Below are 10,507 nucleotides of genomic sequence, written 5' to 3'. Positions count from 1 at the left end.
CATGTTGCATGAGAAAGAGGAGACCCAAATAATGTCCAAGTTTTAATAATGTTTGTGTCTATTGTCTTACATAAAGAAAAAAGCACATACTGTTATATAACAAATTTATTTATAAAAATTATTGTGTGAAATATGTTGGAATGATACTCTTTATTAAAATTATTATAATATGATTTTCAGCTTACTAGTAAAATTGCTATATTGCATTAAAATGTATTTTTTCATTCTATTATATGTGTGAAAATAAAATTACGAATTTACTGATTCGATAAACTTTGACTACTTCGGTTAATTTTTTTTCTTACATATTCAACTTGCCTCTTTTTCATTAATAAAAATTTCCATGAGTAAAAATTAGGCTATTAAAGCTGAATTGACAGATATTATTTGATCCAGGAAAAAAGATTTATGTAAATATTTAGAAAACAAAAAAAAAGGAAAGTCGAAGATACTAACACAAATTTTATAGGAAAATGACTTTCTCTTTCCTTAGGAGGCGCATATTAGCAACAAGTCTCCGCGTTTCCTCCCTCTCTCTCTCTCTCTCTCTCTCTCTTCCCTTATTTAAACGCTTTTCGTCTTCAACCTCTCAAACACATTTCTCTCTCTCTCTCTCTCTCTCTCTCTCTCTCTCTCTCTCTCTCTCTCTCTTTTTCTCACACAGAGTCATTAATACACAAACCTAAAAAAAACCTCTGTCTTGAACAGCATATGTCTCAAAGACCTCTGATTCCTCATTCTTCATCTATAGCTTTTTGTCTCCATTCTCATCTCCTAATCTCCAGTGAGATCAGCTCTAACTCTAACTGGTCTCTCTAAAAAAAAACAAAAAAAAAATCTAACCTTTTTTCAAATTTTCTCGCCTATTTTCCCGGAAAACGCTCTCTCTGTTTTTTTTTTCTTTTCTTAAAGTTTTGATTTTTTCGATAATTCCGAGAAATTTTTCGAAATGGGTCTCAAGGGTTTCGCTGAAGGAGGAATCGCATCGATCGTAGCGGGTTGTTCAACTCACCCGCTTGATCTAATCAAGGTCCGTATGCAACTCCAAGGCGAATCAGGTCCGGTTCCGGTTCAAACCAATCTCCGACCAGCTCTCGCTTTTCAAACCTCCACCACCGTCACCGCGGCACCTCCTCTACGCGTCGGTGTGATCGGAGTTGGATCTCGTTTAATCCGAGAAGAAGGCATGCGTGCTCTGTTCTCCGGCGTCTCCGCCACCGTTCTTCGTCAGACTCTGTACTCAACCACTCGTATGGGTTTATACGATATCCTCAAGGGGAAATGGACCGACCCGGAAACAAAAACTATGCCTTTATCTAAAAAACTCGGTGCCGGATTCATCGCCGGAGCTATCGGAGCGGCGGTTGGGAATCCGGCGGATGTAGCGATGGTGAGGATGCAAGCTGACGGTCGTTTACCTTTGGATCAGAGGAGAAACTACAAAAGCGTTTTAGACGCGATCACGCAAATGATCCGCCGCGAAGGCGTGACGTCGCTGTGGAGAGGTTCGTCTTTGACTATAAACAGAGCAATGCTTGTGACTTCGTCGCAGTTGGCTTCGTATGATTCGGTTAAAGAGACGATTTTGGAAAAAGGGTTGTTGGAGGATGGGTTAGGGACTCATGTGTTGGCGAGTTTCGCTGCGGGGTTTGTGGCGAGCGTTGCTTCGAACCCGGTTGATGTGATCAAGACGAGAGTGATGAATATGAAGGTGGAAGCTGGAGTTGCGCCGCCGTATAAAGGAGCGGTTGATTGTGCGTTGAAGACGGTGAAGGCTGAAGGGATTATGGCTTTATATAAAGGGTTTGTGCCGACTGTTTCGAGACAAGCACCGTTCACGGTTGTTCTGTTTGTTACGCTTGAACAAGTTCGCAAGCTGTTTAAAGACTTTGACTTTTGATTCAAAAAAGTTGAAAATTTGATGATGATGGTGGCGATAATAAGTTTTTCTTTTTTGGGTTCTAATTTATCTTTTGATTAATTTAATAGTTTTGATATTAAACGTATTATTTGTTCTCCATTTGTTCGAATAGATCTATGATCTATGATATGAAATTTGTTCTCATTAGAAGAAAGAAAGAAAGAAACAGTTTGATTTGATATCATTATTCAAGGGAGGTAATTTACTCTTATCGAATAATTAGATCCGTTTATGTTAACTTTTGAACTATGTAAAATTCTCATTTATCGAAAAAGAGGGCTATGACATATTCTTTAGAAAACTTTGTATTAGTCAAAAAAGATGATTCGTTAAAAGATTGAAAATCTTCTGTAGTAATCAATGTTCATGAAAGCACTACATCACCTAACTTTTCAAAGGGCAAGGTTTCTCACTCAAATCAATTCTTGAGATCCATTTATGGTAGTTTTGAACTATGTAATACTATTATTCTCACTTTTTCAAGGAAGCTGTTTATTATTCAAAGATGAATCATTTACAAAGATCCAAAGTAGTCAATGTTCAAGAAAGGAGTAACCACCTAATTTTACAAAAGTTTTATTAGTTCCAAATAGTAATTGGTTAGACAGTTTATGTGTCGTGTAGATGTTGATTATACATATGGTATTTACAGGCAAGTTTTTTTTTCCACTTAAACCTTTTAGTCCAATAAATATAGAGGTTTAATCCGGATATATCAAGCTCATTTTTAATTTTTGTGTTATTAGTTTTTATATTTGTAAATCACATTTAATAGAAATTAAAAATTTGGTAAATTAATAAGGATTTCAAAGTATGCTTTAGAATCATTATTTAAAATACATAATTGAATAACATTCCTTCCTTAAAATCTCAAATAAAATCCACTGTTATTGAAAGCATTTCAAATATTGGGATTAGTAATTACTTTAAGAGATTTTAGAAGATTTCTTTACTTAAAAATACATATATCTAAATTTCATAGTTTTATGTTTTAATTATATTTAAATACATAACTATAATTTAGGAGGATGTTATGAGATTTAGGAAATTTGGAATTTTGATGATTTTATGGAAGTTGATATGATTTATGGTAAAATTCTTTCAAATCCCAACTAAAACTATGAGATTTGGATTTCTATATTTTTAATTAAACAAATCTTCTCAAATCCTCCAGAATCTTTAAAACTTATTAAAATTCAAATCCACAAATAACAGTAGATTTTAAAGTGAATTTTAAAGTGAATTTTTAAATCATCAGTTCAATAACAGTGGATTTCAAGAGACTTTTTAAAATCCATAATTGAATAACATAAGATTTGTAACTTTTACACAAATCACTTACAATGTCAAGTTTAATACATCCCCATAGAAGTGTTTAAAAACAATCCTATCAATTTCCCTAAAAATTTAAACTAAAATACTCATTATGTTATAATATAGGATTGGGTTGATAAAAAAAATATATATATATATAATATAGGATTGTTGTATACAACCCACTTTTAAACCAACCAAATTAAAAAGTTAAAACACCCTCAATCTTTGGGTGTGAGAGTACGTCAGCGCCAGCTATATATAACCTGATTTTCTTGATCATTGCTTTGCATCTAATGTAGGAGATACTTGGAACTTATAAAATTACACAAAACATATCTTTACTGAAATGTTATATTATATAAACGACAACATCAAACAATTTATTTTAATTCTTTTGGACATGTTCAAATAATTCTGTAAATTATTTGTGAAGAACCATTCCTATGATAAGAGATCAATAATAATAGAATGTTAAAACAAGTTGATGACAATGAAATAATATAGCAAAACGTTAAGATTACATCAAGTCAACCCGAACAGTTCATAAAAAGACAAGATAGGGGGAGAATCAGTAACAAGCACCCACGTGTTTTTGGTTTGAGATGCTTTAGTTTTACACATACGTTACCATGTGGAATCTCACTTCAACAACATCAATCTTTTAAGGGAATACGCGTCTACGAGAACGCACTTTCCACACGTTTACCGACTCATAAAACATAATTCTCTTTTTGAGTCATCAGAACTCAGAAGAATCCAATTCGATCATATTATTCGTTGCTTTTTGATATGGATTGTTCTCTTCTTATGGAAAAGAGAGATTCTTTCAAAACTGTGTGATGTGTTTTAGAGTTTCTTGATCATTTCGGTAACTTTTTCCTCCGTTTCTATGAAGTAATGTTTCATTGTCAAGAATAAAATTGCGGTAACATCAAATTGGAAAAGCAAAAACCTACTTTTTGAATAGGATACGAAACCGCTACACAAACTCATACCAAACTATTCCGTTGCCATTTTTGAATAGCATAACTGAGGCCCGAGGGGGTGAAACTCAACCATGTTACGAACCTTAACACATCTTTTAACTTACAAAGATGTTAGCAATGATATCTTGTTCAACATTTTTAATTTGTTCAATCAAAACAATGCTAAAAAAATGTGTGGAGTAAATAATAATTTTGTTTCAAGTTTTGCTCTTGGTTTCAATTTCAAAATATGGTTAAGCAACTTATTAAATAAAACAAGGCAGTAAATAGTTATTTAATACTATATCGTTTTGCCAAACTTTGAAAGAGTAAACAAGATAAAGTAGCACTAAGATAAAGAAGTCTACCAAATGTTACAAATACCAGTATCTGCCCCAGAGAAAGAGAACAACCAGTCACTACACAAACATACAAAATTTGATGTGGAGACAGGCGAGAACTTGTCTCAAGCAAAATGCCGACATGCTTCCAAGGGGACACCTGTTGCTCTGCCACCACACACCACAACTCAAGAATTTGGATATATTTCTTCAACAATTAGATTGATTCAAAAAAACCTAGTTATCAGATACATTCTTAGCCAAGACTTAGTATTGCAATCCTTGTAATTCAGAGACCTAACGATGACAGAAAAAAATACAATCTGATGGAATGATATGATGCCATAGTCATAGAAATCAAAGTCGATAGTCATTATTGAACAAAAAAATTCTCATTAAAAGGAGAAAATAATGATATGACGTACTACAATATAGACAAGAACAGGAGAAACATTTCGACAGTACTAAAATATAGTTGCCGAACACATAACAGGAAGACCAACACCGCTTCAGACTTCGAAGTGAATCTTCAAATCAAAATGAACCGACAAAACAAGCTTCCATATGAATCCCGTCCCACAACATAACATAACCAACAATTCCGACCAAAAAGCACCATACCGTTGCCAACAAACAAAATCAAAGCCAATATAGAAACAATTAGGGGTAATGAATAACCATCAGGAACCATAACTTATCATCAAAAGCAATAAAGCTATACAGTCCGCATCAAGGTCAAGTCTAAAGACCATCATTTGGTTGTTCTCATCACCCTTTCCAACCACACAATGACAGAAAAAATACAACCTGATGGATGAATCCTATTAAGCAAGTTCGTATCAAAGCTAAGCAGATAAACTCAAATTTCAGCTAAACCAATCACAAAACTTAGAAATCAATCACAACAAACTCAACATAACTCATCAACTTAACTCAATGAAAAAGAATTAAGTGATGTTTTGTAGTTGCTCAGTTAACCGCTCAGGTCGACATTATAGTCGCTGACTCATAAAGCGCAATGCTTTCAAATCATATTTTTGCTCATCACGGCAACAACAAAACAGAACAAAGATATCAAGAAAAATTCTAATCCAAAGTATTAAAATTTTGATAAAGGGTTGCTCAGCTAACCGCTCAGGTTCGACATTTTTGTCGACCGTTCATTAAGTGTAAACACTTTCGATTAAAACTATAAGATCTCATCATTGCAACCATAACTAAGTAAACAAAATTCACACAATTGCTTCAAATCTTGAAATACAGAAACACGAGATTAAAACACTAAGCAGGACTAACCTAATATTCCCTATAAGATCGAGACAGAACCCTAAAAGCTTTACATATACTACTTAAGGAGATTAGAGTTTCAAAAACCGCACACCATAGAAGAAACACGAGTGAAGGCTGTGAAGCTATAAAGCAAGAAGCCGAGTGAGATAATTAGGGTTTCTCTGTTTTTCTACAAGATGAGTTATTTATAGTGGAAGACTTTTAGGGTTTTAGCTAATGGCCTTTGAGCTACTTACTTATTGGGCTTTGTAATGGCTCAGATATTTAGTTATGGGCTTTGATTGGACTGAATTCTAATCAATTCGAATATGATTGGTAGGCATAAACAAAAATTTTAATTGAAAAATAATTTGTTACGGACCAATTTTTTTGTAATAACATTGTTATATAATGTGAAATTAATTGTATTGGTTTTTTTTATATTACAGCTAATCCATAGGTAATAAATAAAATATCAATTCATATAAACGACCATGAATTTTGTGTTATTACCCTGTTTTAAAATTTTACATCTAGTACCGATTATGCCCCGTAAAATCGCTAAGTCACCCTCTCCACTTCGATTAATAACTAATTTTCACCTATCATCGATTATTCAATTATGCATGTCTAATTTGATTATAATCTATCTAATCTGATTACTTTTCACTTAATTTTGTATATAATGATTATTTTTAAATCCAAATATAAATCAAATATATAATTTTGTTATTTAGACATTTAAATTAAGAGTTTATGATGTTTTACAATAACTAATATACAAACTTTTAATGAAAATCATAAAAATTTCTTTTGAGTTTATGTATTTAACGTAATTTTAAAAACAATACTATAGTTTTATATTTTATTTTATTATATTCCTTTAGCATAAACAGAAATATACATATATATAATACTATATATTTGTATTTTATTATTAATTTAATAAATAACTGTAAAACTAGTCTCCGATTAATTTCCGTTTAATCTCCGATTTTTTTGCTAGACGCTATGTCCATTTCGACTGCCCGACTAGCGCGTAGCAATTTCTAAAGAAGGGGTTATTATCATCACTCGAGTCTAAATCTGACATATTACAATGGAAATAACATAATAATACCATTACCTGAAAAAATATATGTTAGCTCCAAACCTTTGCATAAAATTAATCAAAATTATGTTGCTAAGTCTTTGACCGGTGGCTGCGATGCTACAGGGGAAATCTGCTTTTTGGGTAGTGTAGTTGATAGCCAGCTAAGAAATTAGTATTGGCAATTAACCATCATTGCTCAATAAAATGGTATATGTTTGCATCACAAAAATCCAAAGGCTTACGCCCAATGTGGAATAGCTTACAACTATCAAACCATAGAGTTACCAAGATGTGCCAGAATATTATTGTTTTGGACCTTTTGGTGTTTTTATATACAAACTCATAATAAATAAATAATACTTCTGGTTATGTGGAATAAGCGTGATTCTTACCCAAAGTAAAGTCACAAATTTTGTAGTCAAGTGGTAAAGCAATTAAAGATGGTTTAATAATCGTTTCATCCATCGTGATATAGTGGTCAATGCGCATCCCTGTAAAACAGACACATGTAGTTTTACTCTAAAACTCTAACTAGTTATGAGAATCAAGAAAAAAAATTGTGATAATGTAGTTTTAGACAAGATATGTAGACTATAAACTCTAATTGTTAGCATATTATTAAAAAATAATATCTCATTTTTTTTACATTTCAAAAATATTTTATTCAATAAACTTTTACATATTTTCATTTTAACTTATAAATTTTGAAAAGAAGATAGTTGACCAAGAATATGATATATTTTGAAACGCCTATGTAATAAAAAATTATATATATATAGAATAACGTCTCATTTTCTTCTTATTATGTCACATGACCATCGTGATTTACTTTTCTATATATAACGCATATCACTATTAGAAAAATATAACATGTTTTTCTTCAACAATTAAAAAGTTTTTCAAACAACTTGAATGAAGTTGTTTAGTTAGTCTTTCTCTTCCTCAAGAGTGATACTTTCACTTAAAAGGATTAATAACATCCATCACATTAGCTATATCTTCATATGTTCTAATTGTTTTCATTTGTAAAATTTCTAAGACTATCATATCATTCATAACAAACATCTTATGTACTGAATAATTTTATCATGTAACTAACACATATTGAGAATTATTTTAGATTTGTTTGGACCTTTAAATGATTGAATCCAAACTAATACATATTAAATTTTGTTCAAAAAAAAATCATAAAAATAAAATTAATGTTAAGGTTTCTATATTTTGTGTGGTATTAATTAAAACCTATTGTCATACTATCTTTATGGAAAATTGTGTGACCATTAGCAAATTTCATGAAAACGACCTAAACTTCATGATAAAAATAAGAAATGGTCGAATAGTTTCCTGTTAAAATTTATGAGATGATCAACTTCATTTCATGATCAATTTATAACTAAACTTCTTATTAAAGTTAGACTTCTAATCATTAAATAGATTTCCTTAATTTGACGAATTGATCTATCTAATTTCAAATAAATTATTTTATTTTGAATTATGCATTTTTTTATTAGTATACAAATTTTTATCGTATTTACAGAATAAAAATATCGCGACAATCACAAACCATTCAATATAGATGATAACACTAGTCCATCTATCTCAAAAATGATTTGCTTAAGTGAAATTTAGTAATCAGCAAGCATATATTTGCATAGTTTTAGCTACATTTTTTGTTTATTAGAATCTTATTTTTTTGGACCCATCATATTAATACATTTTGTTCTGACAAAAAATGAAGATATTAATACATTATGAATTTAATTTTAATATTATTTTGTATACATATTTTCTCTTTAGTGTATATTCTGTGTATCCCATATTCGACTCTCTGGAGTGGTCTCTCTCCCCCCCCCCTCTACCCTAAAACACACTCACCCACTTCTTCTGTATAAACCTCTCTCTCTCCTCTCTTTTTCCTCCCTCTCTCTCCTGCCATGAAAATCGCAGTTCCTCAGAGACAAAACCTCCTCAGAAATCTCACATCTTTGATGACTTTTGCTTCCTTTCACTTTATTGTCCGAACGCTCTGAAAACTTTCTCTGAGACCAAAAACAAACGAATTAAAAGAGACTTATTTAATAACATAAACACAAAAAAAAAAAAACCAAAACCGAACCCCATGGCCGAGAATCTCGCTTGTGGTGAGACCAGTGAGTCATGGATCATTGACAACGACGACGATGAAACCAACTATGGCGGCAGATTCATGAATAGTCATCAACTTTTCGGTAAAGACGACAACTTTGGCGGCAACGGATCAATTCCGATGATGGGTTCTTCTTCGACTTCGTTGAGACAAGACAGAATCAGAGAGATGCTGGAGAAAGAGATTGAGTTTTGCCCTGGAGCTGATTATGTTAAGAGATTGCGTTCTGGGGATTTGGATTTGTCTTTTAGAAACCAAGCTTTGGATTGGATTTTAAAGGTTTGTGATTCTTGCTTTGATCTGTGTTTTTCTTTTTTAAGAACACTCAAATCTGATTTGGTCTCTCTTTTTGATTGATTTTTTTTAAAAGTGTCATCTTTGATCAGTTGATAGATCATTACATATTTAATGGTAATAGAGAGAGTTCTGATGTATTTATTAGAATCCACTAGTGAGATTAGTCGGATCTTCTCAATAGATTGAGTTTTATTTTTAATGACAATTCTTCTTGTCTGAAACAGGCTTGTGCTCATTACCATTTTGGACATCTGTGCATTTGTCTATCCATGAACTACTTGGATCGGTTCTTAACATCCTATGAATTGCCTGTAAGTTGTATCAATTTCTCCGGATTGGTGTTTTTTTTTTCTTCTTCTAATTTTTTCATGGAGACAACCGCTAATGATCGTTTGTGTGTGTGTGTTTTTGGATTGTGTAGAAAGACAAGGGTTGGGCTGTTCAGTTACTAGCTGTCTCTTGCTTATCATTAGCAGCCAAAATGGAAGAAACAGATGTGCCTCAAATTGTTGATTTACAGGTGCAACACACATTTTTTAGTCCTTTAATAGCTCAGTCGCGGGTGCAGTGGAACTAAATCTTGACATGTTCTTGATATGAGCAGGTGGGAGATCCCAAGTTTGTTTTTGAGGCCAAAACAATAAAAAGGATGGAGCTTTTGGTACTCAACACATTGAATTGGAGATTGCAAGCTATAACTCCATTTTCTTTTATTGATTATTTCGTCGACAAGATCAGCAATCACGTGTCAGAGAATTCGATCTATAGATCATCACGATTCATCTTGAACACCACCAAAGGTGAGTCACTTGTTGAATCCGGAAGCAAGCTATAGATAATGTTCTTTCCTTGTTTTTTTTTCAACTACATTGCTCTGTTTTAAAGGGGAAGGTTTAATAATGAGTTTTATAAAAATTGAATGCAGAAATTGAATTCTTAGACTTCAGGCCTTCTGAGATAGCAGCAGCAGCGGCAGTGTCTGTTTCCATTTCAGGAGAAACAGAATGCATTGATGACGAAAAGGCTATTATGTCTAAATTCATATATGTAAAACAGGTAAACTCATCAAATATATTCAGCTTTGGTTTGGTTGTAATGACTTGATTGTTGCAAGAACGCACATTTCATTAGAATTTGATCAATGGATCATTGTCCTTG

General features: G+C 32.3%; 2 protein-coding genes across 2 annotated transcripts; both read left to right on the top strand.

Moving 5' to 3' along the window:
- LOC104713692 (mitochondrial uncoupling protein 5) lies at positions 604–2,108 on the top strand. The gene has a single exon (XM_010430869.2). The coding sequence runs from the start codon at positions 950–952 to the stop codon at positions 1,898–1,900; it is 951 nt and encodes a 316-aa protein (XP_010429171.1). The 5' UTR covers positions 604–949; the 3' UTR covers positions 1,901–2,108.
- LOC104715905 (cyclin-D2-1-like) lies at positions 8,738–10,464 on the top strand. Its single transcript, XM_010433272.2, has 5 exons — positions 8,738–9,331; positions 9,574–9,660; positions 9,771–9,869; positions 9,954–10,149; positions 10,275–10,464. Exons 1-5 carry the CDS (start codon positions 9,026–9,028, stop codon positions 10,451–10,453), a joined length of 867 nt encoding a protein of 288 aa, XP_010431574.1. The 5' UTR covers positions 8,738–9,025; the 3' UTR covers positions 10,454–10,464.

Source organism: Camelina sativa, chromosome 9 (genome assembly GCF_000633955.1).
Source record: "Camelina sativa cultivar DH55 chromosome 9, Cs, whole genome shotgun sequence".
Lineage (NCBI taxonomy): Eukaryota > Viridiplantae > Streptophyta > Magnoliopsida > Brassicales > Brassicaceae > Camelina > Camelina sativa.
The sequence above is the reverse complement of the archived record's forward strand: the minus strand, read 5'-3'. Positions and strand labels throughout refer to the sequence as shown.

What these genes read in the sequence shown, in the direction of transcription:
- LOC104713692 (XM_010430869.2), top strand. Translation starts at nt 950, where the DNA reads ATGGGTCTCAAGGGTTTCGCTGAAGGAGGAATCGCATCGATCGTAGCG.
- LOC104715905 (XM_010433272.2), top strand. Translation starts at nt 9,026, where the DNA reads ATGGCCGAGAATCTCGCTTGTGGTGAGACCAGTGAGTCATGGATCATT. An exon ending in CTCAAATTGTTGATTTACAG is followed by an intron (nt 9,870 to 9,953) that starts GTGCAACACACA and finishes TGATATGAGCAG; the next exon opens with GTGGGAGATCCCAAGTTTGT. An exon ending in CATCTTGAACACCACCAAAG is followed by an intron (nt 10,150 to 10,274) that starts GTGAGTCACTTG and finishes AATTGAATGCAG; the next exon opens with AAATTGAATTCTTAGACTTC.